The 17,708-nt window shown below is 44.1% G+C and overlaps 1 protein-coding gene across 3 annotated transcripts in view; it reads right to left on the bottom strand.

The window, feature by feature from the left end:
• Window positions 1–10,450: 10,450 nt before the first annotated feature.
• The window catches only part of fbxw7 (F-box and WD repeat domain containing 7), a 113,482-nt gene continuing 106,224 nt past the window's right edge, over window positions 10,451–17,708 (bottom strand). For all 3 annotated transcript variants that reach the window (XM_017461079.3, XM_053677470.1, XM_053677471.1), the window contains 4 exons: window positions 13,863–14,044; window positions 12,408–12,633; window positions 11,448–11,658; window positions 10,451–11,129 (listed from right to left, as the gene is read on the bottom strand). In XM_017461079.3, coding sequence (XP_017316568.1) covers window positions 10,861–11,129; window positions 11,448–11,658; window positions 12,408–12,633; window positions 13,863–14,044 — 888 coding nt within the window. In that variant the 3' untranslated portion in view covers window positions 10,451–10,860. The remainder of the gene's footprint in view (window positions 11,130–11,447; window positions 11,659–12,407; window positions 12,634–13,862; window positions 14,045–17,708) is intronic.

Raw genomic sequence — 17,708 nt, 5'->3', positions numbered from 1 at the left:
ACTGAAGACTCAGCAGCCATAACAAGGCTTCCCCAGTTACCATGACGACTGTTCACGTCCCGGTCCGCCATTCTACCCTCCTGTACAGAAGAAACTTTACTGCAATAATCGCAAGATGATTTAAAATGTTATTCTTTTGCTGTCATTTTTAGGAGACAGACGCAGATAGAGATGACCGTCCCCGAGTGACTCACTCTGCGCCGCAGGGCATGCTGGGATACGTGGTGTGTGCCTATGTGTGTGTGCCTAACGTTAGCAGGCCGAGCACCATGTGGTTGTGGGTAAGTTTGTGTCTCCATGATGCTGACCTCAGCTCTGTATTTCTGTCCACGTGCGTCACTGCCGAACCCGACGTCCTTTACGACCCGCCACAAATAACAGGCTTCGGTGACGGAAATAAATACACAAATAAACAAATAAATAAATAATGATATAGAACCGTCCAACGTCACATAACAACAGGGGGCTACATTTATCATTAGAGGAAGGGCTGAGTCACTGAACCGAGCGGTAATTAATCCCCATCCTTTCACCTTTCAGCCATTTAAAAAGCACACGTGTGTGTGTGTGTGTGTGTGAGAAAAATAAACAAACCGACACAAAATGAATAATAAAAGCACGGCACTGATAATGAACAGGTAGGGCTGCAGGATCCGAGACGTTATCTGTGTCGATTTGATTTGGACTGGATCTCAGGCCCCGTGTTGATTTTGTAAACGTCATTATATGTCGTCTTTTCATTTCGCACGCACAAACTTTGACAGGAAGTCATTTGGTTTGGATGATAACGCGTGCATATTTTGTAAAGAGGATATTAAACCTCTGACAATATTTGTATCTCTTTTTGGCATGATGTATTTTATATCTATGCTTTTATCCATTTGTTCTATTTGCAAACGTGGAACTGATGTCGGTGCTGAAAGTCCACCCTCTTCACTTCACACTAAAACCCGTCCGTAAAGCTATACTGAGCGCTGCTACATGACGAAATAGTTTACAGTTTACAGCCCATGTTCTGTGTATATAATGTCCTGTACTGGTCCGTGTTGCACCATGGTCCTGAAGAAACGACATTTCGTTCCAAAATATACTAGATATAGAGATATATATGGGGGGGATGGTGCACTTGTAATTCCACTAGGGGGCAAAATAGAGCAATAAACTCCTACTCAGTAGCTACTGACAAAATATCCTAATGATATTGGTGGCTAACCTGTTGTACTTTGTTTGTTTCAGTAGTTAGTACCTTTTTTTTTTTTTTTTAAAAAAAAGTGGTATTTCAGAAGTATACCACAGCCTGCCACAGTGCACAAATTTTTGAGGAACGTGACGAAGAGTTCGGGACGTTCACTCGGCCTCCAAATTCCACAGATCTCAATCTAATGGAGCATCTGTGGGAGGTGCTGGACAAACAAGTCCAGTCCACGTTGGCCCCGCCTCGCAACTCACACCGTGTTAGGCAGATGGTTATAATGTTATGACTGATCGCTGCATATAATTTATTAATTAATTAATTTATTTTTTAAAAATTTTTTTACTTTTTTTTAAATTTTTTTTTAATTTTGTGGTTGTCATTTTAAAAGACAAATTTACCAGAGACGAGTGTGTTGGTGTGGGACTTCGTGGCGTTGTGGTAAAGGCCTTGCCTCTGAGGTTGGAGGTTGCCGGGTCGAGTCTGGACTGTCCTAACACAGGGTGTGGTGCTGAGCTTGGTTGAGCGGGGTGTTGGAGAAGAGCAGTGTGGTGAATGGGTTGTTGAAGTAAATGGTGCTTTCCAATGCCACAAAAAAGTGTGGGTGATAGGTAATTTTACTGGAAAATTCTATATATGCAAAAACTAAGTCGAACCTCTTTCTTTCTGGTGCATAACCCCTTTTGTTCATCTCCACCCAATCTGGGGGGCCAGATGCCCGGATGTTCCCCCCGTCACACCCTCCAATACCTTCAGCCATCCCACACCTTCCACACCATCATTTCCCGAGCCTTCCACAGTGCTGTTTCACACCACTGTTTCCTGAACCTTCCACACTCATATCCTGGAGAACCTGGCTGGGGTTTGAACCAGTGACCTCTCCATCCAGAGGCGATGCTCTTCCAATTGAGCCACAGGATCTCGTACTAGCAAACTCTTTTAAAGAACTTTTCAGTTTTCACTTCACTATTCTTACTATCAAACAAACAAAAGCTGGGATTCAAACCAGTGCTCTCTGAGACCAGAGACCAAAGACTGTGACACTAACCACTCCACCACCACAGGACAGGAGGACCAACATACTGACTGAGTGTGTTAATGCACTGTACAACTTATAAGGACTACATCCCGATTACAACACCTGAGCCTGGAGCCTGGAGCCTGGAACCAACGACCTCCTCCTACAACTCTAACCAGTGCACCACTGAGGCACGAGTGGAGGCCATATAATGCACATTCGGTTAATAAACTCGTGAAACGAAACCAAGAAAGACTAAGAACTGTTTGGCACTTAATATATAAATCATCTTAACCATCAGTATTGTTCACCACTTCTCATCTTCACACATTTGTTTCTTCATTAAATGGCGATTTGAAAGCGAGTCATTCCGCTCTGATGGAATCTGCTGCATGCGGTAATCATTTTTTAAACAAATGCTAGCACTAACCCTTTACACTTTACATTCAGGTTTTGCCTATCCCTTACAGTTAATCATGTCACATCATGGGGACGTTACCCAGACTCCCCCTGACATCTCCGTTCCTCCATCCTACACACTCGGACCTTCAGCACACACGTCCTTGAGACCCGTCTGGGGTTCGGCTCGGCAACCTCCTGACCCAGAGGCGAAGCTTATTCAGTTGATCTCATGCATTTATTTCTAGTTGTTTATTTGTCCTCCATCCAACGTAAGGAATGTTTCCAGCTCATGCACTTGCTTTAAAATCAACTAGCTAACGTTGTAAAGAACGAGTCTAACAGTTCGCGCGTGTGAACATGGTCGCTGTTGAAACCGGTGAATCGTAGATGAAGACTTGATGTGTGGCCTAAACTCGTTTACTGAGGAGTTTGAGAATCCTGCTTTAGAGTATACTATCATATAGACCAGGGGTTCCCAAACTTTTCCAGGGCAGGGCCCCCCAAATGGCATTAACATTTGACCGAGACCCCCCTTTTGCAAGATGTCTTTAAAACACATTAAAAATACAGACTTCTGAATATATCCCCCTTTTTTTTAATTAATAATTACAGTTTACATCTTTACATTACATTATATTAGGAATTGAGTGTGTGAGTGTGTGTGTGTGTGTGTGGGGGGGGGGGTTGTCTGAGAGTGAGAAAGAGAAAACATACTAGTCGGAGGGATGGGCTTGGTGGCTCCGACCAAATTGTTGAGGCCCCCCGGGCGCCCCCTGGTGGCCCCAAAGGGGATCGCAGCCCCCACTTTGAAAACCACTGATCTAGACTATTGTATGTTGTGCAGCTCTGCACACAGGAACCGGAGCAGCGAGCAGCGTTCCTCTCGGATCTCTGGATTACGTGCGAGAAGAATAAATCCACCGACAGAGGATTTTACAGCCTCGGATAGCGGCTCAGAGCCCGATTTATTCTGCACTCGTTCTTCCAGAAAGTCTTTGATTTAAATCTGTGTAAACCTGAGCTAAGAAGATCGCAGCCGCACCGAGACAAACGCAAATCCCGTCTTTTCTCAGCCTCATTATACAAAGCTTCCATCCCTCATGTTCTCCTCCTGCGTTCAGACAAGAGGCAGAAATCTCGCTGATGTTGTCCTCAGACCCGAGTTGTGGGATCTGCACTGTCCAGCTTGGAAATTAGCAATCACGCTAACGTTTAATACATTTCAATGAAATATCTGGTTTAGGAACAAACTTCAGGTTATTTTTAAAAAAAACGAAAAAAAAAAAAAAAAAAAAAAAAAAAGTGAAAAGAGTGTGTGTTTTCAATCTGAGAGAATACACTGAGATTATAATGTGCATTTTTTTATTAGGTATTTAATGGGATTAAATAGTAGATGCATAAAAAGCAACAATTTTACAGAATAATAAAGCTCGGTCAATTCCCGAAAGTCTCAGGATTTCGGGAAGTGACGTTTAGCCCATGTTGAGACGTAACGTTATCCTGTTCATCCTCGTACTTTAAAGAGAACCTAAAGAACCTTACAGACACAAGGCATATCTTGATCGTTTATAAATAAAGCTAGCAAAGTCATCCGGCTAAACGCTGAGACGCTAGCTCTCTGTGTCCTGACTCGGTCTTTACTCGAGTGTGATTTATGTCCAGGGTAAATCTCATACGCTAACCGTTAATTAGCCGGCTGGGTTTATGCTGCTGCTTTTCTTTTTATATTCAGTATCCATGTACATCGTCCCAAACCACACGCTCTTTAATTAAAGCTCTTTTCTAAGGAAAATTAGCATTTCAGACCCAGCTAATGCCACTGGAGTCTATAAAATCCCATCCATAAGAGCGCAAACCGAACCGACTCGACTCGCAAATCTTCTGTAGAAATACTATATGAAGAACATCGAATTAAAACAAATAAAAGAAGGTTCTATAACTATGAAACGGATAACACTTCATTACAAGCAAGGTGGTGCTAAAGAATATTAGCATAGGGCTAACCTGCAAACGGCTCCTGAGAGAGAGACGTTCAGCAGTCGGTTCCGGTCCGGTCCGGTCCGGTCGTGCCGTTGCTTTTACACTCCCCTGTAACATCAATGCCACTTAGCAGCACCGCTTAGCTTACCGATGGCCCACATCGTTAGCTTGCCGTGACTGTGTTTAATGTGACTTTAGAGTTCGCAGGTATAATTCAGAATTCATCGTTCCATCTGTCGTCCCGAACCAGATGCAGCAAAACAGGCCCAAACCATGACACTACCACCACCATGTTTCACAGATGGGAGTCCAAACTCTTTAGATATAGTTTTGTAACCCCGCCCCGCCCCCCGCCCGAGGTCCTCAGAAATTTCCTTTGTTCGTGCCATGATGCTCAGACTCTGATAGACCCCTGTTCTTTAAATAAAACACGGCGCTCCCTCACACCGCTGAAGGAAAACACCTGACTCTAGTTTCACCTTCAAGTTAACTGCTAATCCTAGAGGTCCACATACTTTTGCCACTCACAGATATGCAACATGGGATCGGTTTCCTTCATAAATCAATGACCAGGTGTAACGTTTTCGTCTCGTACGTTTAATCGGACTCGTGTGAGAATCTGACGATGTTTTAGTTCGTATTTATGCAGAGATCTAGAACCTTCTGAAGGGTTCACAAACTTTCAGGCGTAACGTGGAAGAGCGCCGCCCGATCTATTGTTTAACTGTTCAGCTTTTGCGATACTGAGATCATAGAAGACGGAAATATCAAATCTGTTATTACGCCGTGAGCGGAATAGGTTTTCTGAGGACTTGTCGGTTCGACTGCTGTCGATCTTGAAGGCACATCTTTAACCGTGACGCATCACTAGTTTATAATACACTGAAAAGCCATACATATTATCAGAATATTTCACAGCTGCGTGCAAAAGTTTGTGCCCCCCTCCCCCCTCAAACTAATCAGTGTTAATATCCTACACCAGAGACGATGAGATCTAATCAGAAATTGTTGATTAATATCCCGTAACAGCGGCTGTGGCAGTCGTGCCGGCTGTAAAATAAAGACTACAGTTTCTAAAAGCAACAGGGACCGGTATGGCGGTGGACCCTTAACGTAACCTAAGACTGATAACAAATGCATTGTTATCGAACAACATGTGATTTCAATTATACGTACAGCTGAACGACTCAACGCCCTAGACTTAAACGTCACGCTTAATTCGATCCGCAATCGTGAAAAAGAACGCGCTAAACGGAAATTCCAGAATTAATCTCTAAACTTAATGACCCACGCCATCGCCGGTTTCAAAGCGATCTCATGCTGCTACGCTCCACTATTCATATGGAAATACACCTCTCCAATGTTTTATTAACCCACGCCATGTAGAATAAAAGAGGAGTGTACGCTATTAGCTCCACGCACGAGGACGTGTAACTGGAAATAACGAAACTGGAGCTAATTAAGAGGTACGGTAAACGAGGCACAGGGCATGCTGCAACTCTCCAAGTCATTAACACGGAGTCGTTAAGACTGAACGTGTAAAGCGTACACTTACTCGAGCAGAGCCGGATTAATTACCGCATCAAACGTCAATAGAGGCCGATTTTGATCTTTCTACTGAATAAATAAGGAAGAAATCGCTTTGGGGCTGTGCCATTATAGGAATTAATCACCCATGTGGTGGAGTTCTCATCAACGCCTCAAAGTTGATTCTTTTCCAATAAAACCACGCCCTCGATGCGCTTTATTTTTCTTACAGTTGAGGTCACTAGTCTTTCTGACAGTGGAGTCATCAACAGTGACCTTTACTGATGCGAGAGAGGCCTGCAGGTCCTTTGATGTTGTCCTTGGGTCTTTTGTGACTTCCTGGAGGAGTCGTCGCTGTGCTCTTGGAGGAATTTCGGAAGGTCGGCCGCTTCTGGGAAGGTTCACTACCGTGCCGTTTTTCCATTTGGAGATAACGGCTCTCGCTGTGGTTCTTTGGAGTCCCGGAGCCTTTGAAATATCTTTGTAACCCTTCCCAGACTGATGCATTTCAATCACCTTCTTCCTCATCATTCCTGGACTTTCTTTCAAGTGTGTTACCGAGTAAGACCTTTTAACCGACTTCCCGCTGTTGTTAAAGTCCTGCTTAAGTGTTGACGTGATTGAACAGGGTTCTCAGTCATCAGACCCGGTTGCGTCTCGTCCAGCTGAACCCCATTGTGAATGCAGTTCCACAGATTTGGGGAATTAGTAACTACGGGGGCAAATTCATTTTCACACAGGCCCAGTTGGTATTAGATAACCTTTTCTTGCTTCAATAAATAACATTATCATTTACAAACTGTTTTTAGTGTTCGCTCCGGTTGCCTTTGCTTTATCTTTAGATTTAGTTTTGATTTCGGAAACAATTTAGTACGGGATGTATACAAAAAAACCCCAAGAAATCAGGATGGGTGCAAATACTTTTTCACAGCACTGTATTTAAGCTACACGGATAGAAAGTGCCGTGTAGTGGCGCGTTTCAGGCTGCTTCGATATTTTGTTTGATGATAACTCGCCCGCTAGTTCTCTACATCCACAGGCATTTCTTAAACATGATGTACGCTCGACTGCAATGCATTATGGGTAACACACACACACACTAACACAGTATGTGTTATATTTAAATAATATCTAATAAAATAACTACTAGGAAGACGTCTGTTCTACCACGTGTGACCTAGTAGTAAATTCATGAAGTCTTACGTTTGACGCGGCGTATTCCTTCCACACAAATAAACAAATAAATAAATAAATAAACAAACAGACTTCAGTGCCTCGGAAAGAGCCGGATTAATCTCACGCAGTCAGAGAGGAATCCTGCAGGATGTGTGAATATTTAAACTATATCCAGCACCCGAGCATTTTTAGCTTAGAGCCTGGTTTTGCTCCTCAGAAGTAAATGAAGGAAGCGTAACATTAGAAATGGCAGATGGCAGGAGCTCGTAATAATCCCCACTGAGCTCGCAGATTTCTCCAGGAATCGCACGACTGCCACAAACACGCCCGAGCGACGCTCAGGGACATCGGCTCGCGTACAGCGGAGAACACGGACAGACGCGGTTTTCCCCCTTTTTCTTTTCTAGATCTTCGACCACCGTGATCTTCACACGCGGCTTGACGAAACGTTAAACAGGTTTTTTAAGAAACATTAAGAAATTTTTTTTTTTTGCCATGTTCACCACGAACACAGGAAACTCGTGTTCTTGACGTCGACGCCGCATTCGACTCCAAGTCTCCGTCACGTCGACGTCCAAGTTTTGTGGCTTTCGATAGGGACACCTTTGCCACGAGGTTATTTATAGAAGATACACGCGTTCAAACTCGACAGTCCCTCTCTACCACCGATACGGATCAGCCGTTCCGATGACATCACTCTGCACTTTCAGCTTCTCGTCAGGTTTCCCGTCCAATCAAACGCTCTGTGGAATCTGAAGAGTCCCGCCCCTCGGGGGTCGTAAATAACTAAACTTCCATGTGATTTAGATTTCTGTCGGCGGTTATCTGATTGGCCGAGGAACACGAGAACGGTTCGCTCAGTCTAGCTATAGCCGCTCTTTATAGACTGAACATGAACCGGCGCTTGGACCCCGAATAAGAGAAGACGCTGGTGCACACCGATCGGTTAAAAGGAGCGCTCGCGATCACGTGTAGAGAAAACAGTTTCCGCTTCATGAGTACAATAAACCGTAGAAGCTTTATTGGGCACATATGACACTTTCACACAGTGACAAAAAGAAAAAAGAAAAAAAAAAAAAAAAAAAAAAGAAGCTTGAAATGAAAAGAAAAAAAAAACGAAGAAAAAAAAAAAAAAAAAACAATAATAACAACCCCACATTTTATTGCACTTAAGTTATAAGAAAATAAAAATTCTAATAGACAATCCCTTTAAGGTTTTGCTGTATTTTTTTTTTAATCTGTCTGTTACACCAGGCAGTTTGGACTGGAAAAAAAAAAAAAAAAAAAAAAGAATGAAAAAGAAAGAAAGAAAAATAAACACCTCCATCATCTGATTTTCTTAAACCAGACCATAAATAAAAACTAAAAACTGGAGAAAGAACTTGTTTCCTCTTTTTTTTTTTTTTTTTTTTTTTAATCGTAATATACAGTGTTAAACCAGTTTCACAGTTCAGCGTGAGTGTGTGACTCGGAGAATGAGACGAACGGGTTTGGCTACGTTGACGCTTTTTATTATTATTTTTTTTCTTTGTTGTTGTTGTCCCCTCTTCAGAAAGAACGACGAGCGAGTCCGACTTTCCGTCAATCCGATGCTCTAATCCAAAGGAGAGGGAAAAAAAAAAAAAGAGAAGAAATCCATCCAACACGTCCCCAACAGAACTTCCGTCCCAAGGAATGTGTGAACGATGCTCAAACACACACGCACACGCACGCACACGCACGCAGGCACACACACTCAGCATCGTCCATAGTCGTCGGACCTTCTCGCTCTTTCAGCCTCGTAGAGGCACATTTGGCTCAAGTTTCAGTGGCAAAAAAAAAAAAAAAAAATCCGATTTCATATCTTGTGTGTGTCTTTTGTTGATTTATTTATAAGTCTAAATTCTTTTAGGATTTAGTCTGGGACTAAAACGTCACAGCCAGTGGAGGAAAGAGAGAGAAAAAAAACAAACAAACGAGAAAAAAAAACAAAACAAAAGTCCCGCATGAGTGACTAGCAGCATAAAGTTCAGTTTGGCCACTGGGAGAAAAGGAACAGGAAGGGGCGGGGCTTCCAAGGGGCTTATAAGTAAAATAAACAACAAAAAAACAAAACAAAACAATAATAATTTGTAATCTCCCATGAAGCGACGGTTCTGAGCCAACGTGAGGAAACAGAGAACAGCGACAACAGAAACAGAACTGCACTGAGGATGTGGAACAGCACGTGAAGACGCACATCTGACCAAAAAAAACAAACACAAACAAACAAACAAACAAAATGTCCACCATTTTCCTCCTTCAACCCAAATATAATCCACATCTGACGTTGACGCTGCTAACGTGGCTAATAAACAAGAGAAGCGTACAACCTCCAGTTTAGCATCGTGACGTCCATGTCTTTTGAGGCAAATGTGATGAGTCAGACATGCAGTTTGCACAACGCTAACCTAGCAGCGCTAAACTTCCTTTTATTATTAGCGATCTTAGCACTTCCTGTCCGATCGACTACATTCAGGGGGAGAGGAACATTGTGTGTTTTTGTTTTTACGTCAGACTGCCTGCCTTTATATTAATACTGAGACTCGTCGTAGAGGTAACGGTGGAGAGAAACTGAAACACAACAAGAACACAAGACGCTGACGCTCGTGGAGGAGAAGAAAAAAAAAAAAAAGAAGAAGAAGAGAAAGAAAGAAAGAATGACACGTAAATTCACAGTTGTGCATTGAACACTAAATAATTGTGTGTGTGAGTGGGTGTGTTGGGGAGAAACACGGATCTCTCTTACACGTATCGAGGGTGCTTTGTGTGTGTGTGTGTGTGTTTTTTTGTCGTCGTTGTTAAATCCTCACATTTAAATCTCAAAGATCTTTTATCCATTTTTTTATCCTGTGTCAACTCGGCTTCCTCGCTCACGTCATGCATACAGTGTCGACTTGTTCGTATCGGTTTAAAAAGAAAAAAAAAAAAACAACAACAACACAACAAACAAACACAAAAAGAACACAAATAGAGAGATAATGCTGTCTGGGGTGTGCAGGCTTGTATCAGCAAGTCTCTGAGCAAGAAACGCTGTGAGAAAGGGAGTGAAGGGGAAAAAAAAAAAAATTAAATCCTGTTCCTTCCCAGAATGCTTTGCTGCACAGAACCCCCATAACCCCCACCCCCTACCCCCCCAAAAAAAAAACAACACAAAAGGGACCAGACAAGCAGATGCCAGTCATGGAGCTGCATGAGGAAGCCTTCCTTCCCAGAATGCAGAAGCCCCGCCTCCTCGTTCCTGCCCCCACCCCTTTCTAAAGATGGAGGAGGATGATGCCTCTATACGGTGGGGGTCCAGTCTCAGAGCTGCGCAAGAAGGCGCACTTCAGTTATGCCCCACCCCCTTTCTGAAGAAGCACAACCCTCGTCCCCCCCCCCCCTTTCAACCAAAAAAATAAATCGCAGCAGCGGTCACTAAAGGGGCGATTCATGGCAGGAACGGTGAGCAGTGGTGAGTCCAGTGGCGGAGCTGCGCGAGGAGGCCCGTTTCTGCACAACCCCCCAACCCCCGCCTCTCTTTCTCTCCCTTCGCTTCATGTCCAGTTCACTTGAGTTCGACGTCGAAGTCGAGCACGAGCAGTTTGGTCTCCTCGGTGCCGTTCCTGCTGCCCACGGCGCACACCAGCTTCACGTTGGAGGCTCGGATCCTCCACACGACTCCGCCGCTGCCGCCGCTCTCCAGGCTCACCAGGTTCCGGATGAAATCTCCCGAGCGCAAATCCCACAGCTTCACCGTGCCGTCGTCCGAACTCGTGATCACAAAGTTCTTGTTGAACTGCAGACACGTCACGGCGCTCTGGTGCTTATGAGGACCTGAGGGAGACAGCGAGAGAGAGAGAAATGAGGGAAAGGTGGGGGGAGGAGTCATCACAACAAATATATATATATATATATATATATATTCAAAAAGAGACACAAAAGGTGTGTCTCTGTTACAACCTGCTAGCGGTTGCTAAGTAATAGCTACTATTTAGACACATAATTTAGTATGCTTATTTGGGACGCAGCCCATGTTTCCGCATGTTTTATTATTATTATTATTATTATTATTATTATTACTACAGTATGGGCATTTGGGACACAGCCGTATCTGGTAAAAATCTTGGTAGAAAAGCATGAAGATCTGGTCACCTTGCAGCGTTTGGAGACACTGTCCCGTCTTTATGTCCCAGATTTTGACCGTCGAGTCGGCGTTGCCCGACACCAGGATGTTGTCTTTCAGCTCCATGCCGCTGGTGAGGGACTGATGACCCGTGAGCGTGTGTATGCAGTTCCCCGTTTCCACGTCCCACACGCGGATGGACGTGTCTAAAGAACCGCTGACCACGTGGACGCCGTCGAACTGCGGAGACAAAACAGCCACGCCGTTAGGGCGCGCCGGAAAAAACTCATCTGTAATGATCTCGCGTCTCGAATCTGCACCTCCCGTTCTCTAATAACTCTAATAATTACATCATCGGTAATTATCGTCATTGTACCGTCTTAATTAATGGGATTAATGATGGTATGGAATAATTACTTTACAGAAGAACACTCGAACATTCCTGATTTGTATCGCATCATTTTTATTCAAATTAACCACGTGAATAATTATTTCTGTTTTGTAAATAAAATGTTTTCTAATGAAAGAAGCGAATACGTCGGCGCGATTATATTTTTATCTACGACACCGATTCCAAACCTTTAAATCACACACCTTCGGATCACGAGCTTTTTAAGATGGTGAGAAACGGTTCAGTCAGTCGGGTGTCCACAAACTTGTGACTTGTCGTGTGTGTGTTTGAGCGAGGGAGCACGAATCAGAAAGCGTTAAGGAGAACGTGCTGTGGAAGTTTTGTAAGTAATATAAGCTTTATAAGGGTTTGGCGCTGGACGTGAGGGACATCCATCCTGTGTTTCACTCTCAGCCAATCAGATTTCTCACAGAATCTCGTTACGACAAATCGGACTGCAACCGATTTTTCACTGTAAGGCTTCCGTCTAAGCTACTCGCAAAACAATGCACTGTATTGTCAGTAAGGTGTAAGGTACGGTTTGAGAGGGAGGGTGTGGATGTGTGTGTGTGTGTGTGTGTGTGTGTGTGTGTGTTACCTGTAGTGAGTAGACCCGGTTGGTGTGTCCCTGCAGTGTGTGTAAGCACGTCTCGGTCTCGGGGTCCCACACTTTGACCATGAAGTCGTAGGCTCCGCTGACGACGCGGCGTCCGTCGTACTGCACGCAGCGCACCGCCGCCACGTGACCCATCAACACGTGCAAACACTGACCCGAGTCGATATCCCATACGCGCAGCGTCGCGTCCCGAGACCCGCTCACCACCCTGAGACAGACAGATAGAGAGAAAGAGTCAGTATGAGTCTTCAATGCTCACTCGAGTGTGTTTTTCACACACACACACACACACCAGCCTCCAGGCAGTACAGCACTGAAGCTGAACACATTCATCTGTCTGTGTTGGTGTATGTACGGATAATTATAGATGGTGAAGAGTGCAATCTGTGCTGTGAAAAAATCAGTCTTTTGCAGCTGTGTGTGTGTGTGTGTGTGTGTGTGTGTGTGTGTGTGTACACATGGTCAGAATCACATAACTGATAATACAACAGATAACTATTTAAACTCAGGATTGTATATGTCCCAATAATTGTATATACACTAATAATAATAACAACAACTTTTTTTTTATCCAGAAGTAATAAAGCTAAAGTGTGTGTGGTGTTGGAAGGACATGCAGGAAGGTGTTGGAGGACAGCTGTCTCCTAAATGTCTCTAGATTTGTACCCATCATCTCATTTACAGTGTATACACACACCACTGTACAGTATATATATACACACACACACACACACAACATACACAGTGTATGTACACACACACCACTGTACAGTATATATATATATATATACATACACACACACACACCATATACAGAGTATATATACACACACACCACTCTCAGGAAATCCCAGAACTTCTCGCTCTTTTAATAGTCCTTCAAATTTCTTTTATAAATCCAGTACTGCGTACGTGACACGTTATTAAATAAGTATATTTATTTATAAATAAGCGTCACTGTTTATATTGAGTTTTCAGTTTCGCTCTGCTTTACTCTTTCAGAGACACTCAAAAGTTTATCCGCCCCCCCCACCCCCGCCCCCCCCCCCCCCCCCGCCCCCCCCCGCCCCCCGTCCACTTTGCGCCGTGACAGCTCGTAGGCGAAACATTCAGTATTCAGTACACCCCCAAATCACCAGCGGTAAACGCACTGAACACTTACACTTCACCTGGATCATTCCAGGGATTTTCTTCCTGGCTTAAAAAACCCCTCAACAAAGCGCTGTCAGGTGTGTGAAGTGGGTGTGCTCCTGCACTTCATCACTCAGTCTACCAGGGTAACGCCGCTGAGAAGTAATGAAAGCATCGAGCGGACACTTTAACACACCTTTAATCCCTGTTTAATCTGAACGCTGCAGAGGATCAGGAGGCGCTGGGGAAGTGGTCGTGTGAAATGTCAACGTGTGTGTGTGTGTGTGTGTGTGTGTGTGTGTGTACCTCTTTTCGTGGAGGTGCATGCAGCGCACGGTGGACGTGTGTCCGTACAGCGTGTGAATGCACTCTCCCGTCTCCGCGTTCCACACCTTCAGAGTTCGATCCGTCGAGCCGCTGATGATGATGTTGTCTCGCATCTGAGAGGACCAAACGCCGCCCGTGTGCCCGACCAACGTCCTCAAACACTACACGCAGACACACAGACGGATTTAGTGATAACACAGTGATAAATGTCTACAGGAGGTCTTTCTCCTTGTTTTTTTTTTTATTTTTTTTTTATAAAACTTCACTGCTGCTGTGCTTCAGGTACTGACAGAACGAATGCGCTGACACACAAACAACCGACGGCTCTGAGAAACACAAGTCCTCACTCTTCACCCGGGTAATAACCCAGCGACAAATTATATCTCGCCGCAGCGCTGCGGACTGATGACGCGGAGCGCCGGACCGAGCGGATACGACTCGCTCTTTCTAAACACAAGCACGGCCCTAAAACACACACCCAAGGCAAATTTACGTCACGACAAAATGCCTTCCGGCTCCAGCCTTCACTTCATACGTTTTAGACAGCCGTAGATGGAATCATCATCTGCTTATTAGCGGAATATAACGTAAAAGAAAACATATTGCTGGCACAAACCAAGGCCGTGCCCCGCCCCGCCCGCTTCAGTCGAACACTTAACGCCTCCAGGACACTTGTGGAACTGCCGATCTTTTTTAATCTGCACAAATCAAATCGATGGAGTAAAAAGGACATACATATATAATATATATATATAAAAAAATATATAAGGTAGGTTTTTACAGTTCTGTAGAAATGAATTGGTAAAAAAAAAAAAAAGAGAAAAGGGAAAAGGAAACATTAACTCGAGCGTAAAGAAGCGTCACTTCCTCGTGAGTCGTTAAACTCATGATTAAAGCATCATTATAGATTTTCCCTCGTAAATAAGTCACAAATCAAGCGGCTGAGACTCCGAGTCTCTCGGACATGAGCGCGGCCGGGCGGTGACTGCCCCGGGAAACACCCTCTTCATCTTCAGACGTGATAGACTGGATATCGATTGCAGCAATAAGAGAAATCTCTCACGCCGGGCCCTAAGAGCGAGAGGAACGTTCCCTCCGGATTTAATTAAAACCGATAAATTCAATTTGGATTCCCCGAGTCACAAACTGCGAGATGAGTGAGAGAGAGAGAGAGAGCGAGAGCGATAGCGAGGCCTCGTCATCATCCTCTGCTTTATGACCCTGAACAGAACCTTTGGATGGAGGACGATAAAGCAGAGAAAATAATAATAATAATAATAATAATAATAAGAACAACAGCTTGAGGAGTAATTGCGTTTTCTCTGTTCGACATTGACATCGACGCGTCGTTAATCTGAGGAGACGTGGCCGTCCCTGCAGTTTAACCTCGGAAGTGATCAAAACGGCCGCGTCTCATTCGCTTTATTCAACTCTGTCACCGACCTGCAGGCTCACTAAACAGCACGGCCGCTAATGATCTAAACAACCCGATTAGCGTTAAAGGCTAACCGTGTGCTGGACACGGTGGAGGGTCGGGGTTATGGCGAGAGACTGAGACAGACAGGGAGACAGACAGGGAGACAGACAGGGAGACAGACAGGGAGACAGACAGGGAGACAGACAGGGAGACAGACAGGGAGACAGACAGACAAGCCAATCACTTCCGTCGGTGTTCGTCATTATTAAGCATCACAGCATCTATTACAGTCAAACTCATGAATATTAATGAGCACCTGATTAATTATGCACGTGCTGGTCCGTTATATAGCAAGTGTCTCATAAATGATGACAGAAAATCTGTTCATGGTGCTCACAAACCAAACGCCCTTTAAAGAATGCATACTTGATGACTTTTACAGATAGTTCTGCTCATTGATTATGGAAAATCTTCACCAAGCCTGTTTTTTTTTTTTTTTTTGTGAAAAAGTAACATGTAGATTATAGAGAACGGAGACTGACGCATGAATGCCACGCCCGCTAGTTATAATATCTGATCAGACTCAGACCAGCAATGAGCAATATATTCATTCATAGTGCTTTCCTCTAGGTAGCGTGTGTGTGTGTGTGTGTGTGTGTGTGTGTGTGTATGCTACGCCTCGGCAAATGTCCCGTATTTCTGCCGCCATGCGAGCCATACCCAAGTATCCATTCATGCCCCGGGTACCACACGAGCCGAACCATGACACAGAGGTGGAGCTAAGAGTAGGAGTTTCCCTACAGTAATGTTTTCTAATTGCTCTTTTCCTTGAGGAAATTCCGCCATCTTGTAATTAGGCTGAATACAAAATGGCTTCCTGTTTACTTTGCTTGCACCCTACATAGGGTTTAACATAGCACTGCACACCCTACCTAGTGCCCTACACGCACCTGCGCAGAACACCATTCGAGAGTTTTTAATGTCTTCTGATACAAATCTGCACTCTCTCTGCATTTCCAGAAAAGACAAAAGAATTGGCACCCTTGTGTTAGGGTGCATCATGCATTGCCATTAGAACAAACTCGTACTCCAAGGTGTGTGTGTGTGTGTGTGGGCGATATATCAATATAACGTGGATATCGTGATAAACGATACACATTTCTGAGATACTTTTGGGATGGTGATGTATTTAGGTTTTTAATTATTACAAATCAAACATTTAATCGTACACCTTCAGATCAAAAGGTTTTTAAGATCATGAGAAACATTTCGGTCAGTCAGGTGTCTACAAACTTTTGACCGGTAGTGTATATGTACCGTGGTCTGTCAGAATACTCGATCACTGTTCTAAATTAATGCGCTGCCCGTAAACAACCGTAACCATGGTAACGTACAATTAAACTCGCAGCTTCATTATTACTGATGCTGAGAGAGACGCTGCACAGACGCAGGTACAGCAGTTCACATCTCTCTCTCTCTCTCTCTCTCTCTCTCTCTCTCTAATAACCATTTTAGCTACTTCATCTGTGCGTATGATTTAGTAGAGCGGGCGGAGTTCTAGATCAGCGCTGGCAGGTGACCCTGGTATAAGCGGGATACTCCACGGCTAGGTGTGCGTTACACCGTTTTAATGCATGACGTGGAGGCAAAGAATCCCCGACGCTTATAATGCGTTCCTTACCTTAAAATACCATGTGACTGGTTTAAATGTAAAATTATATTTATATATAAAAATGTACTTTATAAATTTGACTTGTACGAATAATGTAATGGTGTGATACTGAGACAGGACTGATACAGGATCCGGATAGTTCCGAGTTCGGATTACTTTCTGTTCAATGGAAAAATCACTAGAGAATCCTGTTTTGTGGCTATACTTTTACTCTGAAGGCTCATGTTCTCACACACACACACACACACACACACACACACACACACACACGCCAGTCAATCACACATCAATGATGAGGTCACAGAGAGTAAACGCTCGCTCTGTTGTGTGTGTGTGTGTGTGTGTGTGTGTGTGTGTGTGTTGAGCTGCTTCTAAACCAACAGACTCCCTGAAAACCGCAGGGCAAAAAAAGCCTTCAGTTTATCCTGACTGCACCTCTCTCTCTCTATCTGTCTCTCTCTCTCTCTATCTGTCTCTCTCTCTATCTGTCTGTCTCTCTCTCTCTCTCACTGTATCTCTCTCTCTCTCTCTCTATCTGTCTCTCTCTCTCACTGTATCTCTCTCTCTCTCTATCTGTCTCTCTCTCTCTCTCACTGTATCTCTCCCTCTCTCTCTCTATGTCTCTCTCTCTCTCTCACTGTATCTCTCTCTCTCTCTCTCTATCTGTCTCTCTCTCTCTCTATCTGTCTCTCTCTCACTGTATCTCTCTCTCTCTCTCTCTCTCTCTATCTGTCTC

This window comes from Ictalurus punctatus, chromosome 29 (genome assembly GCF_001660625.3).
Source record: "Ictalurus punctatus breed USDA103 chromosome 29, Coco_2.0, whole genome shotgun sequence".
Taxonomy (NCBI): Eukaryota; Metazoa; Chordata; class Actinopteri; order Siluriformes; family Ictaluridae; genus Ictalurus; species Ictalurus punctatus.
Note: the sequence above shows the minus strand (reverse complement) of the source record. Positions and strands in the feature narration are given on the sequence as shown.